At 36.5% G+C, this 21,075-nt stretch overlaps 1 protein-coding gene across 1 annotated transcript in view; it reads right to left on the bottom strand.

Annotated features, from left to right (window-relative positions):
• The window catches only part of LOC117342878, a 36,294-nt gene extending 27,513 nt beyond the window's left edge, over positions 1 to 8,781 (bottom strand). The window contains exons 1-3 of the mRNA XM_033905167.1: positions 8,675 to 8,781; positions 5,138 to 5,257; positions 911 to 1,213 (exon numbers count right to left, since the gene is read on the bottom strand). Coding sequence (XP_033761058.1) covers positions 911 to 1,213; positions 5,138 to 5,246 — 412 coding nt within the window. The 5' untranslated portion in view covers positions 5,247 to 5,257; positions 8,675 to 8,781. The remainder of the gene's footprint in view (positions 1 to 910; positions 1,214 to 5,137; positions 5,258 to 8,674) is intronic.
• Positions 8,782 to 21,075: the final 12,294 nt, after the last annotated feature.

The following is a 21,075-nucleotide window of genomic DNA, read 5'->3' as shown; positions in this document are numbered from 1 at the left end:
AGTATACAAGATGGACAGATTAGTATACTAGAGGACAGATTAGTATACTAGAGGGACAGATTAGTATACTAGGGGTCAGATTAGTATACTAGAGGGACACATTAGTATACTAGAGGGACAGATTAGTATACAAGAGGACAGATTAGTATACTAGAGGGACAGATTAGCATACTAGTGGACAGATTAGTATACTAGAGGACAGTTTAGTATACTAGAGGGACAGATTAGTATACTAGAGGGACAGATTAGTATACTAGAGGGACGGATTAGTATACTAGAGGACAGATTAGTATACTAGAGGGACGAATTAGTATACTAGAGAGACAGATTAGTATACTAGAGGGACAGATTAGTATACTAGAGGGACAGATTAGTATACTAGGGGGTCAGATTAGTATACTAGAGGGACAGATTAGTATACTAGAGGGACAGATTAGTATACTAGGGGGTCAGATTAGTATACTAGAGGGACACATTAGTATACTAGAGGGACACATTAGTATACTAGAGGACAGATTAGTATACTAGAGGGACAGATTAGTATACTAGTGGGACAGATTAGTATACTAGAGGACAGTTTAGTATACTAGAGGGACAGATTAGTATACTAGAGGGACAGATTAGTATACTAGAGGGACAGATTAGTATACTAGAGGGACGGATTAGTATACTAGAGGACAGATTAGTATACTAGAGGGACGAATTAGTATACTAGAGAGACAGATTAGTATACTAGAGGGACAGATTAGTATACTAGAGGGACAGATTAGTATACTAGAGGGACAGATTAGTATACTAGAGGAACAGTACAAGACCAACAACAACTGTGTTTATCCTCTACAATGTATAGGGATGACAACAATACACTGTTATCACTGTAATTACTATAATATCAATCTCAGACAATTACCTGCAATGTTTAATTCTACCATATGTAGGAGAGTGTCATTCTGGGTATTTGTGGCGATACATCTGTAGTATCCCTTTAGAGGATAGCTGTCATCTGGTGGTACAATCATCAAGGTCTGATTCCTTGTGTTTTCCTGGAGTCTGTACACATTTGTAACTTTGATGTCTTCCCAGGTATCATTCGGGGTCAGGCGATACGACCACACGAGACTTGTGTACCCAGTAAAACAACAGTCCAGTAACATCTGTGAACCAGCCTCCGCAAACGTAGCATTGTTCATTCCACTGCTGTACTTCAAGGGACCTGCAATTAAAACAATTATAAACAAATTTATATAAACAAGTATCAACAATTTAATATAAAGAACAAGATGCCCAGAGAGCCTGCATCGCTCACCTGGATATTTCAGTAATTATGGCAAAAAACTCTAAATTAAGTGATATTTCAAATATTTTCGTACTGTTGAACTGACTCTTCCTACAATGATTCAAACTACAGGTTGACCAAATCCTGTCATTCTTGAAGAAGAAAAAGGTTTCTAAAGTAGGTTTTTTGGGGTTTTTTTGCTATATTTCTCCTATTGGACCCTTTCTCCCGCCCCAAGAGTGCCACATACTTCATTTATAAGATCTCATTTGCCAAATAACGCTCCAGACCAAATTCATCAAAATCCATTCAGTTGTTCAGGACAAGTAGCAATTCAAATTATTTACCACAATTTCCCTTATTGGGTCCTGCCCCTCTTGCTTCAAGGAAGGCACATCCTCTGTTTATACAATGTTAGATCTCCTTGTCCAAATGATGTTCCAGACAAAAGTTCATCAAAATCCATTAGGTGTTCAGGAGTAGTAGGATTTAAAAGATTTACTTCAATTTCCCATATTTGGCCCTGCCCCTCCGACCCTCAGAAGAGCCGCACCCTCTATTTATACAAAATTAGATCTCCCTCGCAAAATGATGCACCACACCTTTCATCAAAATTGATTTAAAGTTACATTAAATTTGCATCAATTTCCCATATTGGGCCCTGCCCCTCCGGCCACACTCTCTATTGATACAATATTAGATATCCTTTGCCCAATAATGCTCCAGACTTTAATTTCATCATAATCCATTCAGGTGTTCAGGACTAGTAGAGATTAAAAGGATTTACCTTGTACCTCTATTTCCCCTATTGAGCCCCAACACTTCAGACCCAAGGGAACCACATTCTCCATTTACACCACTCCTTCGCCCAATAATGTTCTGGACCAAATCACATTAAATTACATTCGGCCATTCAGGACTAGTATGGATTTAAAGGATTACCTCAATTTCCCCCTGTGATGAAGTAAGGGTTACCTGTGATGTAGTCAGGGTTACCTGTGATGTATTAAGGGTTACCTGTGATGTAGTAAGGGTTACCTGTGATGTTGTCAGGGTTACCTGTGATGTATTGAAGGTTACCTGTGATGTAGTAAGGGTTACCTGTGATGTAAATAGGGTTACCTGTGATGTAGTCAGGGTTACCTGTGATGTAGTAAGGGTTACCTGTGATGTAGTCAGAATTACATGTGATGTAGTCAGGGTTACCTGTAATGTAGTAAGGGTTACCTGTGATGTAGTAAGGGTTACCTGTGATGTAGTAAGGGTTACCTGTGATGTAGTAAGGGTTACCTGTGATGTAAATAGGGTTACCTGTAATGTAGTTAGAGTTACATGTGATGTAGTAAGGGTTACCTGTGATGTAGTAAGGGTTACCTGTGATGTAGTCAGGGTTACCTGTAATGTAGTAAGGGTTACCTGTGATGTAGTAAGGGTTACCTGTGATGTAGCAAGGGTTACCTGTGATATAGTAAGGGTTACCTGTGATGTAGCAAGGGTTACCTGTGATGTAGTTAGGGTTACCTGTGATGTAGTAAGGGTTACCTGTGATGTAGTAAGGGTTACCTGTGATGTAGTAAGGGTTACCTGTGATGTAGCAAGGGTTACCTGTGATGTAGTTAGGGTTACCTGTGATGTAGTCAGGGTTACCTGTGATGTAGTAAGGGTTACCTGTGATGTAGGTAGGGTTACCTGTGATGTAGGTAGGGTTACCTGTGATGTAGTTAGGGTTACTTGTGATGTAGTAAGGGTTACCTGTGATGTAGTAAGGGTTACCTGTGATGTAGGTAGGGTTACCTGTGATGTAGTAAGGGTTACCTGTGATGTAGTAAGGGTTACCTGTGATGTAGTCAGGGTTACCTGTGATGTAGTCAGGGTTAACTGTGATGTAGTCAGGGTTACCTGTGATGTATTAAGGGTTACCTGTTATGTAATAAGGGTTACTTGTGATGAAGGGTTACCTGTGATGTAGTCAGGGCTACCTGTGATGTAGTCAGAGTTACATGTGTTGTAGTAAGGGTTACCTGTGATGAAGGGTTACCTGTGATGTAGTCAGGGTTAACTGTGATGTAGTAAGGGTTACCTGTGATGTTGTCAGGGTTACCTGTGATGTTGTCAGGGTTACCTGTGATGTAGTAAGGGTTACATGTGTTGTAGTAAGGGTTAACTGTGATGTAGTCAGGGTTACTTGTGATGTAGTCAGGGTTACCTGTGATGTAGTCACGGTTACCTGTGATGTAGTCAGGGTTAACTGTGATGTAGTCAGGGTTAACTGTGATGTAGTCAGGGTTACCTGTGATGTAGTTAGGGTTACCTGTTATGTAGTAAGGGTTACCTGTGATGTAGTAAGGGTTACATGTGATGTAGTTATGGTTACCTGTGATGTAGTCAGGGTTACCTGTGATGTAGTCAGGGTTACCTGTGATGTAGTAAGGGTTACCTGTGATGTAGTAAGGGTTACCTGTAATGTAGTAAGGGTTACCTGTGATGTAGTAAGGGTTACATGTGATGTTGTCAGGGTTACCTGTGATGTAGTAAGGGTTACCTGTGATGTAGTCAGGGTTACCTGTGATGTAGTAAGGGTTACCTGTAATGTAGTTATGGTTACCTGTGATGTAGTCAGGGTTACCTGTGATGTAGTAAGGGTTACATGTGATGTAGTCAGGGTTACCTGTGATGTAGTAAGGGTTACCTGTAATGTAGTCAGGGTTACCTGTGATGTAGTAATGGTTACCTGTAATGTAGTAATGGCTACCTGTGATGCAGTAAGGAATACCTGTGATGTAGTAAGGGTTACCTGTAATGTAGTTAGGGTTACCTGTGATGAAGTCAGGGTTACCTGTGATGTAGTAAGGGTTACCTGTAATGTAGTAATGGTTACCTGTGATGTAGTAAGGGTTACCTGTGATGTAGTTAGGGTTACCTGTGATGTAGTCAGCGTTACATGTGTTGTAGTAAGGGTTACCTGTGATGAAGGGTTACCTGTGATGTAGTCAGGGTTAACTGTGATGTAGTAAGGGTTACCTGTGATGTTGTCAGGGTTACCTGTGATGTTGTCAGGGTTACCTGTGATGTAGTAAGGGTTACATGTGTTGTAGTAAGGGTTAACTGTGATGTAGTCAGGGTTACTTGTGATGTAGTCAGGGTTACCTGTGATGTAGTCAGGGTTACCTGTGATGTAGTCAGGGTTAACTGTGATGTAGTCAGGGTTAACTGTGATGTAGTCAGGGTTACCTGTGATGTAGTTAGGGTTACCTGTTATGTAGTAAGGGTTACCTGTGATGTAGTAAGGGTTACATGTGATGTAGTTATGGTTACCTGTGATGTAGTCAGGGTTACCTGTGATGTAGTCAGGGTTACCTGTGATGTAGTAAGGGTTACCTGTGATGTAGTAAGGGTTACCTGTAATGTAGTAAGGGTTACCTGTGATGTAGTAAGGGTTACATGTGATGTAGTCAGGGTTACCTGTGATGTAGTAAGGGTTACCTGTAATGTAGTTATGGTTACCTGTGATGTAGTCAGGGTTACCTGTGATGTAGTAAGGGTTACATGTGATGTAGTCAGGGTTACCTGTGATGTAGTAAGGGTTACCTGTAATGTAGTCAGGGTTACCTGTGATGTAGTAATGGTTACCTGTAATGTAGTAATGGCTACCTGTGATGCAGTAAGGAACACCTGTGATGTAGTAAGGGTTACCTGTAATGTAGTTAGGGTTACCTGTGATGAAGTCAGGGTTACCTGTGATGTAGTAAGGGTTACCTGTAATGTAGTAATGGTTACCTGTGATGTAGTAAGGGTTACCTGTGATGTAGTTAGGGTTACCTGTGATGTAGTCAGCGTTACCTCTGATGTAGTAAGGGTTACCTGTGATGTTGCTATCTGGACATCTGGTATCTCCATAGCCAGCCATGTAAATAATCAAAACCAACTTCAGCAACAAGGTGGTTTTAGAAGTAACATCACACATCCACATATCTGGTCAAACTTCAACCAAAAACAGTGTTACATTAGTATCAGTTGAATATGATATTAACATAAAAAATACACTGGCTAAAAAACTTACAGGACTTGTTGTAAATAAAAAAAAACATACATCAAGTTGATGTTAATTCTTTGTTACTCTGGTCCAAATGAAGATTAATGTTATCATTATTGTAAATACGGGTGGAGGCATTGATGTAGCCATTTCTCATATTCTTCCATGAATGTGCTTATCCAGCCCAACTTTCCTCCATCCCTAAAGAAAAAGGAAGGAGTATGAACAAAAAGCCTGCTCCTACCGTGGTTCAAACTAACGACCTAACACTCTAAATCCTTAAAGAGTCTTTAAGGATATCATACCTCCGTCCTAAGGGAGTTTCCTGCTAGTGTAATGGTTCAAAATAGTGAGCTTCCACACTTTAAGGATATCATACCTCCGTCCTAAGGGAGTTTCCTGCTAGTGTAATGGTTCAAAATAGTGAGCTTCCACACTTTAAGGATATAATACCTCTCCTAAGAGGATTTCCTGCTAGTGTAATCATTCAAACTAGTGAACTTCCACTCTTTAAGGATATCATACCTCCATCCTAAGGGGATTTCCTGCTACTACTGTGGATCAAAATAGTGAACTTCCACACTTTAAGGATATCATACCTCCATCCTAAGGGGATTTCCTGCTACTACTGTGGATCAAACTAGTGAACTTCCACACTTTAAGGATATCATACCTCCATCCTAAGGGAGTTTCCAGCTACTACTGTTGATCAAACTAGTGAACTTCCACACTTTAAGGATATCATAACTCCATCCTAAGGGAGTTTCCAGCTACTACTGTGGTTCAAACTAGTGAACTTCCACTCTTTAAGGATATCATAACTCCATCCTAAGGGAGTTTCCAGCTACTACTGTGGATCAAACTAGTGAACTTCCACTCTTTAAGGATATCATACCTCCATCCTAAGGGAGTTTCCTGCTACTACTGTGGATCAAACTAGTGAACTTCCACACTTTAAGGATATCATACCTCCGTCCTAAGGGAGTTTCCTGCTACTACCGTGGTTCAAACTAGTGAACTTCCACACTTTAAGGATATCATACCTCCATCCTAAGGGGATTTCCTGCTACTACTGTGGATCAAACTAGTGAACTTCCACGCTTTAAGGATATCATACCTCCATCCTAAGGGGATTTCCTGCTACCACTGTGGATCAAACTAGTGAACTTCCACACTTTAAGGATATCATACCTCCATCCTAAGGGGATTTCCTGCTACCACTGTGGATCAAACTAGTGAACTTCCACACTTTAAGGATATCATACCTCCATCCTAAGGGAGTTTCCTGCTACTACTGTGGATCAAACTAGTGAACTTCCACACTTTAAGGATATCATACCTCCGTCCTAAGGGAGTTTCCTGCTACTACCGTGGTTCAAACTAGTGAACTTCCACACTTTAAGGATATCATACCTCCATCCTAAGGGAGTTTCCTGCTACTACTGTGGATCAAACTAGTGAACTTCCACACTTTAAGGATATCATACCTCCATCCTAAGGGAGTTTCCTGCTACTACCATGGTTCAAACTAGTGAACTTCCACACTTTAAGGATATCATACCTCCATCCTAAGGGGATTTCCTGCTACTACTGTGGATCAAACTAGTGAACTTCCACACTTTAAGGATATCATACCTCCATCCTAAGGGGATTTCCTGCTACCACTGTGGATCAAACTAGTGAACTTCCACACTTTAAGGATATCATACCTCCATCCTAAGGGGATTTCCTGCTACCACTGTGGATCAAACTAGTGAACTTCCACACTTTAAGGATATCATACCTCCATCCTAAGGGAGTTTCCTGCTACTACTGTGGATCAAACTAGTGAACTTCCACACTTTAAGGATATCATACCTCCGTCCTAAGGGAGTTTCCTGCTACTACCGTGGTTCAAACTAGTGAACTTCCACACTTTAAGGATATCATACCTCCATCCTAAGGGAGTTTCCTGCTACTACTGTGGATCAAACTAGTGAACTTCCACTCTTAAAGGATATCATACCTCCATCCTAAGGGAGTTTCCTGCTACTACTGTGGATCAAACTAGTGAACTTCCACTCTTTAAGGATATCATACCTCCATCCTAAGGGAGTTTCCTGCTACTACCGTGGTTCAAACTAGTGAACTTCCACACTTTAAGGATATCATACCTCCATCCTAAGGGGATTTCCTGCTACTAATGTGGATCAAACTAGTGACCTTCCACTCTTTAAGGATATCATAACTCCATCCTAAGGGAGTTTCCTGCTACTACCGTGGTTCAAACTAGTGAACTTCCACACTTTAAGGATATCATACCTCCATCCTAAGGGGATTTCCTGCTACTAATGTGGATCAAACTAGTGACCTTCCACTCTTTAAGGATATCATAACTCCATCCTAAGGGAGTTTCCTGCTACTACCGTGGTTCAAACTAGTGAACTTCCACTCTTTAAGGATATCATACCTCCATCCTAAGGGAGTTTCCAGCTTGTACATGTTCTCTCTACTATTACACTGCTCCCTCATTCACAACATCTATAAACTTCTTTTATTTTACATCAATTACAAACAATTTATATAAACCTAGCCAAAGTGAAAAATGTCAGTCTAATGTTGGCCCTGATGGAAAGGCGGAAGGTAAGGAACTGGAGTAAGCAGAGAAACCGAGCCCCATCATTTGTTGGGGAGGTAAATTGACTTTGCCATATATTTTCAGGTCCATTTGGTGTATACATTATAGCTAGTAAGGCCAGCCTCTCGATGATCTATCATCATTATTTATGTTTCTATATAGCGAATCGATACATGAATATTATAGCTATTTATAGCATACCTAAATGACGAAAAACATTTGAACATATTTCTTGAATTAAAAAGTTGCGACCGACTCATGAAATTTCCTGGGTATCATTTGAACATAATGCAATCAATTTTGATTCAAAACAATAGAGCAATTACATTTACTTAATTACCTGAATTAATTCGGATCAAAACTGCTTTCAATATGTTCAAATTTTGTTTTCAAACACCCCCTGCAAGTTTCAAGTGTAACATTTGCTTGAATCAAAAACAGTTAATTTCTTTCCTGTTATACAATATGTAGCAGCGATAAATCAACACATGCGGTCAGAGTTAGTCGTACTAGGGATTGTCGTGGTCTATCTTATCAGATTCTAGCTATTAAAGGGCTATCAAAAGTCAATCTTTTTCACTAAAAAGACACCTTATTACAAACAAAATTGAAAATATTTCGGCATAATCCAACACGTCTAATGAATGTTAAAGTGAAAGTAGCGGGTGGAAGTAGGATTTACAATGATATCGATACACACATTGTTTGTGTCAGTCTCTGTCTTCGTATTCATGTGAACACAACTTACTGATAGGTATACTTAGTTATGATAAGTATCTTCCTTGATTGAGGTAACACTCCCGGGATATCCCGCAAGCTATCTATAACTTCTCAATTACACTTCCCTGGTTAGAGTTTTATAGAGTTGTCGTTCTTGGTTCATGGATGAAGGTATCGCACAACTAATTATTTCACGATATGTTATAACCAATGACTCCACCCCCCTCAATCACTCATTTGAAGTTCAAAGGTTGTGAAATTTATAGCAAATTAAAGATTGAAGATTTCCCTGCTAGAAAATTGATGCTATTGGATAGGTTTGATAACATATAAGAGCACACCAGTACTTGGAAGACAGTAACCCTGATATTTAAGTGGACTGCAGGGGAACCCCCACCTGGGAATTCCCGCCTTTTTACACTATACCAAGAGTGTATTTTTTATTTTCAAAATCTCAAGACCATACCCTTTATTCTCGTATATAGAAAGTACCCATTCCATATGTTATTTACTCAGGAAATGGCTACAAACCTAAGAAACACATTTTCTTCAGTGACTTAATTGGTTCTGAATTAGTTGTGAGACCTTAAGGAATTTTATTTTGTGTTTTCATTAGCTGTAAATTCATTTTAATTTATCTACAAGTTGCTGTGGAGAAAATTCTCAAGTTACAGCAACCTGGTTTTTTTTGTGGTTTTCGCGATATAGCAAATAGTCTCCCCTGATGTGCTGTCACATCTGACAGTGAATGTGTCAGGAAGTGCGACGACCTTACCTGAGCTGGAGCCCTTGTTTACCTATAAATTACAAGCCAATTATCTTCAAACTTTGTACACTTGTGTTACAGGCACCAGTAATAAACAAAAGATTTAAAATTGATACATAAATTTGATATATTTTACAATGTTTTAAAATAATTATGTAAAATTCCATCAAATTTCGTTTAAAACCTCATATCTTTTAAAAACTTAAATGCAGAAGTGACTGCTAGTCTATCTTTAGTGAAGTTTATGACGATTTGATACAAATACCAAATGGTAGCGAGATCTAATATGGGAATCAAAGATAGCCATGTTGAATATAAATACGCCCCTGTTGATTTGATTATATTATCATTTATACATGTATATATTTTTACAATTGTTTCGATTGTATAATATACCTATGATAGTTAGAAGATGGATTTTTAATCCCTCCAATAGTTGTTTTTATTTATCGTTATTTGTAGTTTTACTGAGATGCACTCAAATGGACAAATCAAATGGTCAAATTTAATGTTGTTCAAATTAACCTACACATAGCTAAGCATGTGTAGCCACGTCTATATCATGGTATCCTGGTACACAGAATACGACACAAAAAGTCAACCCAAAACACAGATCTGAAAAACAATAGTTTGAAAGAAAAGGGGTTACAAAACCAGTATACAGTCAATATTATATCATAGTCATATTTAAATAAAATAAACTTTTAAGAAATTGTCAATATATTATAATAAGGTCTAATTAAATAAAACGACGGAGTTTAAAAAACTATCAATATACAAAGTTTGTCTTAATTAAACAAGGACACCACTGACCAAAAATCAAGATCGCCTCGCCAAAGACCAATAGTAAAAGTAGATACGTGTAAAGTTTTCATCTCCCGGACAGAGATATATTCACTGTGTTTAAAACATCCTCCTTAACACCTGTCTATGATTTCTCTCAAACGACAATAAGCTTTCAACACAATGGTTCGTTTGGGGTGTGCACATTTTCGACAAATGATGTTTGTAGTATCATGCAATACAGATCCGTATACTCGTCTAGTTACTGTTTTGTTTTTGTTTGTTTTTTTTGTTGTTGTTTTTTTGTTAATAAAAGTAAGATTAATTGATTTTCAATCTGTGAATATGTTTGTTATGTGCGATCATCGCTCTAAATCGGTGGATTTTGAGGAACATTTGTCACGATCTAGTAATTAAAAGAACAAGAAGTTTTGCCGTATATAATTTTATCAATCATTTATAACGTCAATCTAATTAAAATTAGACGTTCATTACCGACTCCGTGCATTCCGTGTGGATATTTTAAGTGTGTAGATAGTGTATTTGACTGTCCTTATTTAGCTGAACAAATGTGTCTTTTAGTACCTGGTCGTAATCTACGATCATCTCGTTCCGTTCAGTTTTACTGTCAGAGAAGTCGCATAAATGTTAGAAAATATAGTGTTTTAACAGGATTCAATGTAATTCATTCCAATTCTACAGATCCGGTCCATAAACATACATCTGATAAATAAATAAATAAATAAATAAATATTAAATAAATAAATAAATAAATAAGTAAAGTATGAACGAAGTTTAAGAAGTGGATAATGAAAATCTAATTATAATTAGATTGTTATAACCAGAAACATGTATTATATATGTTTCTGTTATAACGTAGGTACGGCGGAACAGAGGTGACATGAAAAATATACATTTGTACCATAGACATATACAAGTCTCTGTTTGTAGGTAGGAGAGAGTCGCGGCGGTCAGTACTATACGGGTAAAGGGACACAACTGCGTGTAACCTTAGCTTACTGTCCAAAATTCTCCAGTTTTTGTATTGCAATGTACACTATATATATATCAACGATTCAACTGACGCTGTTATTTTGTTTAACCTTTTATTTTCGCTCTTTATTTATTTATCTATTCATTTATTTATTTGTTTATCTATTTGTTTATGCCAGCTGTACACCACTTAAGATGTTTTCTAATTAATTACTATAGACATTCAGGGAATTAATTATCGACCGAGGGGATCATTACGATACAGTTCATTGTTTATCTACTAAACATGTGTAACTGTTCCATGTTCTATGTCTATATGGCATCGTTTGTAATTCACTTGCGTCTTGATAAATGGGCAGATTGTCGAATTTTATAAATCATCGAATTTTCGAGGCAATTAAATACAATTGTTTGTTCTTTGTATTACAATGTCCGAGGAACTGTTTAATTATAACATCACGGAGGTCAGAATCGACACCATTCTTTATGAGATATTCACGTAGTAGTTCAAATATCGTTTTATCAAACTGTATTCTGTGTACAATTTACTTAAAATCAAATGACTTATTTTGTACTAATGCAGCATTTAGTTGACTTGCAATGAAATGGAATGTTTCTCCATGACTAACCGTCCTACCCGACCCACAAATACTTTAGACAGTGCTATTGCCCGGAGTGTCGTCTGTGCAATGTTGAAAGTAAAAATCACACTGCAGCTCAAAAACATCTCACGATTGTTGAAGACAGTAATTACGCATATTTCAACTTAAAACTATTTCTCCTATGACCCCTGAACTCTGACCTACAACTGTACAATGTCCATATAATTGTTCATTACTGTGCCACCTGTGTAAGGGTGACTCAAAGTTAAATTCCTTTAAAGAGATATCCAATACCGTAATCATACCTGCTGAGATCTACAATAGCTAACTTCAAAGATTCCTCTAGGACCGCGTGTCACACTTCCAGACGCCGCGCCGATCAGATCTGGAGTTCCGGACCGTTAATTGAAGGTTGCAGGTGCTTGTGTAACAGTGCTAGTTTGTAATTAATTACAATTAAGATGCTTTTGATAAAAAAGGTTGTGTTAGATATGTATTAATTTCCGGACTTATATACGTGTACACTGGATGCGTATCGAAGAACTCGAAGAAGTTAAAGTCATATTGTATATGTTAACTTTCACGCGGCATGCGGTAAGCTGGCAAAAAGAAAGAATGAAAGATAATAATAATATTTCGTTCCAAACTGAAAGCTGAATTCTTAATGTTGCAATGCGACAAAAGTTGGGATAGTTTGAATTATCTGGGGATTTATCGTCTGAGCGACAGCTTCAGGTCCAGACGAGGACGGTTTTCTGTCACAACTCGAAAAACAGGCGTCTGCATCTGGTCAGTACTTATATACCTGTATATCAAAAGAATTAGCCCTCACCCCGACTGTATCAGCATTTTATTTTAACTAGATATATACCAGATACAGACGACTGTGTTTGAAATCAAAAGGTTTACGAACCTAAACGGAATCTGTCCTCGATGACACGACTGTTCACAGGTGATATACAGAAGTCATGGAGGGTCATTTTAGTAGTTACCGCCTATTTGTTATTAACCTCATTACACTAATTTTATTATGATCATTATTATATATCTTTAATATTATAATTGATAGTTCTTACCAGGTATGCTATTTATATTTTCCTTTTGTGTTTGTGTTTCGTTGTGGAGGTCACAAATTGTCTGGAATCTATTTAAATTCACTTTTGCTATATTATTTTTTATTACCTATTCACTGTTTTTATTTCTAATCAACCAGATAACTTCTATTCAGTGAAAGATTCACTATTAATCAATAAAGGTATCATTAATGGTATCTTTACAAACAGTATATTTTCGTCGGAGATGAAGCCGTCGATGTTCCGGACAATCCTTCAATTCAATTCATTTATTGACTTTAGGTCTATGACCCATCAGTACATAAATTGATATACATGTATTTATATATGTATATATATATATATGAATACAACATGTATTATAATAAAATAAAATCCTACCACAGGTCCTAGCCTCGTCTGTCAATACATCCAACACGAGGCTAGGACCTGTGGTCCTACCACGTTTTGTAACTATCAAATAATAAACAAATTATAAAACTTAACTAATAACAAATAAGGAATAATAAATGAGTGGTATGTCATACCCGCAGTCTTTAGTTTTGGCTTTACAAATCGCTGTCTTCAACTGGTGGTTTCAGGAATTCGTGGAGACCTGGGACGTCTGGAATAGTGGTAGCGTCCGTCTTCAACTGGTAGTTTCGGGCGTTCGTACAGACCTTGGACGTCCGGAATTGTGGTAGCGTCCGTCTTCAACTGGTGGTTTTAGGAGTTCGAGGAGACCTGGGACGTCCGGAATTGTGGTAGCGTCCGTCTTAAACTGATCTAGTCAGTTCAATATCGTCACAATTTTCGTTATCTGCTTAGTGTTCATTTGTTTTAAAGGGGCATTCCTTCGTTCGGATTTCAGAAACGAGCAAAATCTCTATTGATAAAATCTATACCCGAACGATGATTACAGTGGACCCTCGATAATCCGAACACCTTCGTTCCCAGCCCAAACCGTCCGGATTACGAGTTTTCCGGACTACCGAATTTCGTCTACCAGGTCAAAAAAAATTGTTGTGTAAGAGTTATCTCCCTTGACTCTATACAATACGGGACATTTTAATGACGTTTCATAAACACGTCTAATTATCAGTCTTTTAAAAAAATAAATATATTTATGTTCTTGATATGATTCTTGTTTTCTTTTATTTTGTAGAAACTAAAAAATAAACAATGTTTTTAAAAGAACATGTGAAGTGAAAGTTGTTTTATTGATAGCGGGAATATGTGACCTACAAACAACACACATGGGTTACGTCCCAGAGGTTCACAAACGAGTAGAAATTACAAACGTTAAATACCTGAAATGAAAGACACTTAACAATGTGACACTTACTGATGTAAATCAGCGGTATCTGACGACTTATTAGTGTGTAATTAACCCGGTTCTTGTGATCACTGCTTAATACGTAAATGTACCATGTGTGTAATTAATAACATGCATCTTTCAATGAGTCGTCATTACACGTAACGGTGTTACAAGCCGATATCCTTGTTTACCCAATACAATTGTTAGTGATGTTAATTACCGATAATAAATTTATTACATGCATTTGTGATTGATTAAGTATCGTATCACATACTGTATGTTAGTGAATTAATTATTGCTAACTACGAAAAAGCACTATGTAAAATAACTATAATAGATATTGTACGTCAAGTTGATCAAAGCAAGACCAGTCTACACTGTAAAACCCTTTAATACTGTAGCATTTAGGTCGATCGTAAAGAAAAGCAATGTACCGTTATAAAAACAGAGCTACAATGTAACACAGGTAAACACCCGAGGCTATGACCTGGCAGCGATCGCTATGACTACGCAGTGTCAAGCGATAGTCTGTACAGCTGTCGACACGGGTGACTTGCCCGACATTTTTCTCTCCTCGTGGTGAAAAAATCGTCCGGATTATCGGGGGTAATTTACTAATGAAAAGTACTTTCCGTTCCCAAAATGGGCTTCCGGAATCGGAAACCGAATTTCCGGACTGGTGAGTACAAATAACGTTACGGAAATCCGTTCCCGTGCTATTCCGTCCGGACTGCGAGTTTTCCGGACTATCGGCGTCCGGATTATCGCGGGTCCACTGTATATGAGTTTTGTGTCTATCAGTAAAGAAAGTAACGCCGAAATGTACAGAAAAATGACGTTTCGTACACAAATACCGTCTGCCTTTGCGGTAATTAGTGATACTTCGTGTCGAATTGAGAATTTTTATGATCTAATACTTGAAGCACTTTGGTTTCCCTTTCTAGTAAAGTTGCTGTATTAATTCAAAGATTATGACTTTTACTACTAGGTAAAAATATATTTCCCATTCAGTTTCATTTTAGCGACATACACTTTATTCAAACAAAGGAATGTCTCTTTAACTCAGTTTTTAGTGATTAGTGATTCAAAATATGTTTTCACAATTTCACAAAATTGATCTTTTGATGGAGACATGAGGAAAAAAATGGATGATGATAATGATGCATTAATGAAAAGATGGCCGAAAATTTATGATGTCATAGATGAAAAGATGGCTGGCATGTTATGTCATAAATTATGTCATAATATCATCATTTCCCCGTGATCTGTAAATAGTGTTAATTTTGTATTATTGGCTTTATTTTTTTCACACCTCATTCGTGTATTGACAAACTGACGGAACTGACACGGAACTGGCACGGTGTAACGATATGGACACGGAACTGCCACGGAATGGGCACGGAATTGCCACGGCACTGCCATGGAATGGGCGCTGAACTGTCACGGAATGGACACTAAATTGGCACAATATCACGGAATGGGCACAGAACTGTTACGGAATGGCACGCACAGAACTGTCACGGAATCATGTATGTATGTGCGTGCGTGCGTGTTTGTATTCAAATGTTGTTGACATTTTCCGTGTTTATTTATTTTTCTATGTATTTCCCCTTACAATTATAACGGATGGCACGCACAGAACTTTCACAATATGGACATGGAACTGGCACGGAACTGGCACGAAACTGTCGCGGAATTATGTATGTATGTGCGTGCGTGTGTGTGTGCGTGCATGTATTCAAATGATATTGACATTTTCCATGTTTATTTATTTTTTTATCTATTTCCCCTTACAAATGTCAACACAGCAAACCTAATGATTACCTGTACACAACCCACTCTCCTTCACGTGTGATACATGTTTTAAAATTACGAGAAACATATTCCAGTGTCACATATTTGTCGCTTGGATTGGGTTTTAAAAGTATGAGTGAAAATTTGTGTCGTCATAGTTTCGGGGTTAGATAGATACTGCTATATTGAGAATGTAGATAAAAGTGGAAAGGTTCATATCAACTTATCAACTGTGTAATGTTTCATAGGACAGTAATACTTTCAGAAGTTGACAGAATAAGGTCAGTTAATTTGCTGACGTGTGTTTTTATAAGTTCAAAATACTATTATCCGAAAAATAATTAATATAAAAACCAAAAAAAATCTTTACATGAATAAAAACGAAATTATTAAAAAAAATCTGTAAAATGACTTTCCTGTGGGTGTAAAAACTAAATTAGAGCTACATTTGTAGATGGTCATGTCCATGGGAACAAACTCCACTTTTCTACATGAATGACGTGTTCTGTACGTGTGATATACAAACGTATACAGTAGATTTTGAAAATTTCAATAACAAATACCAAATTGATAAATAATAGTTTTGTCTTAGATGTCAAATCCCGTTTTCATAAGATATAAAAAAAACACACTATTCACTTAAAGTTCACTCAAAGTTTCATGACTTTAGTTTTTCTTTACGCTGAAAAATGTGGGCGTTTAGTTTGATGGTTACCATAGAAACGAGATTGAAATGAGGGATTAGTTGGACTAAAGACATCGGAATATCTCTTTAAATTTGACATGGTCCTTTTCTGCTAGATTAGGTCAATTTGTCCGGAGACGTGGTCAGTCGAGGATCATAGAACATTAAATGTCTTTACCTTGACGGACATAATTAGGATCATCACTTAAATAGTATTTTTCTCGTTTACAGTTCCGATTCATAAAATACTGTCTGAGTGTTTCCAGTCACACGATAAAAAATGTCCCCTATTCTGAAATAACAATGGGATGTATAAGTCTATGCGGGGTGTCGGGCTGACACAGTGGCTGATATTAGGTCGCTAATCTAGCTATTTCTGTCCAGTAATTCTAGCAGCACTAGAGATCTGAAGATGGAGTCTGGAGATGAAGCTAATCACAGTTTAATCAACTATGTATGGGGTGCAATTTTGTCTCGTTTGATACCTTAAACATCATACCTGTGATTTGTGTTATAGTTAAGGTTATATGCTACCTTACACATTATACCTGTGATTTGTGTTAGAGTTAAGGTTATATGATACCTTACACATTATACCTGTGATTTGTGTTAGAGTTAAGGTTATATACTACCTTACACATTATACCTGTGATTTGTTTAGACTTAAGGTTATATGCTACCTTACACACCATACCTGTGATTTGTGTTAGAGTTAAGGTTATATACTACCTTACAAATTATACCTGTGATTTGTTTAGACTTAAGGTTATATGCTACCTTAGACACCATACCTGTGATTTGTGTTATAGTTAAGGTTATATGCTACCTTAGACATCATACCTGTGATTTGTGTTATAGTTAAGGTTATATGCTACCTTACACACCATACCTGTGATTTGTTTAGACTTAAGGTTATATGCTACCTTACACACCATACCTGTGATTTTTGTTAGAGTTAAGGTTACATGCTACATTACACAATACATGTGATTGTTAGTAAAAGTTGAGAGTATAAGGTCACCTTACTAGCTCAGTTTAGCGGGAATTTCCATTTAACCAACATTTAAGTTATTATGTCTTTATTTGACATTGATGTTGCATGTGTTTTGAATTACGGATGTGAAGTATGGGGACAAGCTGTATCGCCACAAATTGAAAAAATATCATCTCCTTTTTCTCAAAAACTTGCTTAATGTTAAGAAAACGGTAAATTCTGCTATGGTCTTCTTCGAAACTGGTAAATATTCATTGTATGTGCAACGTAAAATACTAGTAGCAGTAATGAAATATTGGCTGAAATTACTAAAAACCAATAATTGTGTTCTAAAACCATGTTATGATGCACTTGTCGAATTGAATAACAAAAAAACCTAATTGTAAGAGTAATTAGGTTGGTCATATTAAAATGAGCTTTGTAGTTTTGGTTTTGGTTACATCTGGAATGTACAGCGTTATCTACTTATCTGTTATCTGAATTTTATATATATAGACAAATACTATTGGTCAATACCAAATATGATTAAATTTAACAAACTAATGAATATAACTAATGTTAAAAAACTAATGAAAATGGGTATTTTTATCAGATTAATTAATAACATGATTTGTCCTCCTGGATAAGAATGAAAATGCTTTGTTGTGAAACAGTGCCGTGTATCAACTACGAACACTACTATAATTGTATATATTATATTGTAAATATGTTTTTCTCTATACATCATGTCAATATGTGAAAAGAGAATAAAATGAATTTGAATTTGAATTTGGAACAGCCAATACGTCTTAAATGAAAAGTATATGTCCAGCGTGTTCATGATGTATTTATTCAAGAATTACGCAGTGCGTTTGATATATCTTCGAAATGTTATTTATACAAACAGATTATGGATACCTTCAATACTCAATTTTATCTCATTAAGCCAATTGATTATAAATTTTAAAAAGTTGTTGAGTCAATTCCGTATGCAAAGACACAGTCTTAATATTGAATCTGGTCGCTACAATAAAATACATAGAAGTCAAAGACTATGCACAGTTTGTGACAAATATGACGCATGTTCTGAATTAAAAAACATACATCAAAAAGTATTATTATTGCCGTCCAAGTGTTTATAAACTGATAGAATTATTTTCCAGTAAAAGTGTTAAAACTTTGAATAGATTGGGTAAATTTTTGTTTCATGCCACTGCAGAAAGAAAAACTCTCCTCGTAAGTAATTAAATTAATTGTGTTTTGGAAATTAAGATCACAGTTTTCATATATAGTGTTTTTGTGTATATATAGAATGTAGTAACTTATATTTAATAGTATATGTTTAAATTATGACGTTATACTGCCATGACGTCATAGGCATGCATTTCGTAAATGCTGAATTGTTATGCATTAGTTACAAGTTTTCAAAATCAGTATGTAATTCATTATTATGTGTCGTAATGTTAGTGCTTGTATTGTGTTCTCCGCCATCTTGCCATTCAATTTGCAATATGTATACATTTATATGGATATTTTGTTATCCTATATGCTGTGTTGCATTTGGAAATAAATTGAATTGAATGGAAGTTATAGATGAACTATAATGACATCACGCTAAGACAAAAGGTATGCTAAGTACACACCTACGTGTATAATTAGTAACTCGTTATTGTATCTAAATTCGTCATGTAACACCTGCCAATGGCGAGTTTTCTCGCATTATAACACGCGGGCTGATTTACTTGAGTACCTTTACAAGTATTAATTACTGTATGAGTCCTAACACTTTAGGTAGCTAAATGCCTGTTTTGGTAATTGCCCATTGCCCGTGGGGTATCATTAAGATAAGTGTAAACCTTCACACTGTCCTACATTACAATATCTTGTACTCTACAAACTCTCTGTACTTCAGTGGCAAATTAAACATGTAAATTACATATTAATGTGTAGGTACCTTCACCAAATGAATTGTTAGTTTTAATTTTTAAACATTTTAGGATTATCTTCAATATATGTGTATGTTATGGAGCTATAGGAAATAAAAACAAGAAGTTTTAAGAATAATAACAATAAAATTAAGAAGAAAAAAACATAGCGAAAACAATAGGGATTTCCATCAGAAATGGAAAAACCTTAAAACGGAGTGTACTCTCATCATTAACCGCCAATAATCCGTATTGATCGTAATTTAATCTACTCTAAATAATCTCTGAAAATCTGCTTTTATTGATAAACTCTCTAGGAAAATAATACGCTGCAGTAATAGCCAGCCAAAAGTGACCTTACAAACGGTGGTGTCATTTAAAAAAAAAAAAAAAAAAATTTTTTTGCGTTATGGACGGATAAAGCATTTTTAAAACCAACGAAAATGCTTGTAACATGCAAGATTAAGTTATTTGTAATATTTCATACTAGCTAGTATCTTTTACATTAATTTTGTATTATTTTTTTTTTTTTGTTATTTATCTTCATACCATATAAGGCATCGTTTCCCTGGCAACATACGTCACGATATTCTGCAGTAATTGCTGACGTGTATGGTTTGATGAATTCAAAACGATAACTTTATTGATGAAAACCAATTCATTTCTGGTACATGTGATATCGATCTCTAACTTCAATAAACATAACAATCGCCACAGAATCTGTAGAATCGGTAATCTTTGTGCGTTTAATTGCTTTTTAATGACTTAAGGGATAATTTAAAACTCTAATAAAACTAGACTGCTTTAAAGATTAAAGTATTTCTGTCTTTGACATAACACAGGATAAAAGAACATTTCTGTAACTCCTTAATTGCAAATATAATTTTTGAAGTGAACTTTCGAATCAGATGCCGTGCGCTTACAAAACTAATTAACAAAGGAAGCGGTGACGATGGAAATGGAGACGATCATCAATTTGGTGGAGCAGACTGCGTCGACATAGGCCATAAACTCTAAACAAAAACAGAGTCATATAAAGTCCTTATCAATCATATGTCCGACGGTATTAAACCGGACTGACTCGGTCCTGTCCCTCCCATACATTTGTGTATTTTCATTAACCAAAAATTACTATTTTTGTTTGTAACGGAGATGTCAAATCTGGATTTCACGGATCATGCTAAAAGTACATATAAACAGTGGCGTGTCCACACACTCAGACAAAATACCTTTTGACACGGGATATGAATGATAAAGGCAATCCTCTAATTTCTAATTTCACCATGTATTTTCTGTCGTGTTAAAAGCCGCGTTTACACCTCTATCATAAAATCCAATGACAAAGGGCACAAGGTTGACCCCGAAGCTACACCGGTCCTAACATGAAAGTCCCAAATAGGGACATAAATTCGCACGTGATGCAATTAACACCGACCGTGCTATTGTCATCGAGTCCAGAGTCATCTGCCATAAATCTCTAGAAATTCCTTTAATTCTAACAGGCAGTTTTGTGTTATTTCTGGGACCTTCAGGCTTAT

This window comes from Pecten maximus, chromosome 14 (assembly GCF_902652985.1).
Source record: "Pecten maximus chromosome 14, xPecMax1.1, whole genome shotgun sequence".
Taxonomy (NCBI): domain Eukaryota; kingdom Metazoa; phylum Mollusca; class Bivalvia; order Pectinida; family Pectinidae; genus Pecten; species Pecten maximus.
This window is presented reverse-complemented; position numbering and strand designations above follow the sequence as displayed.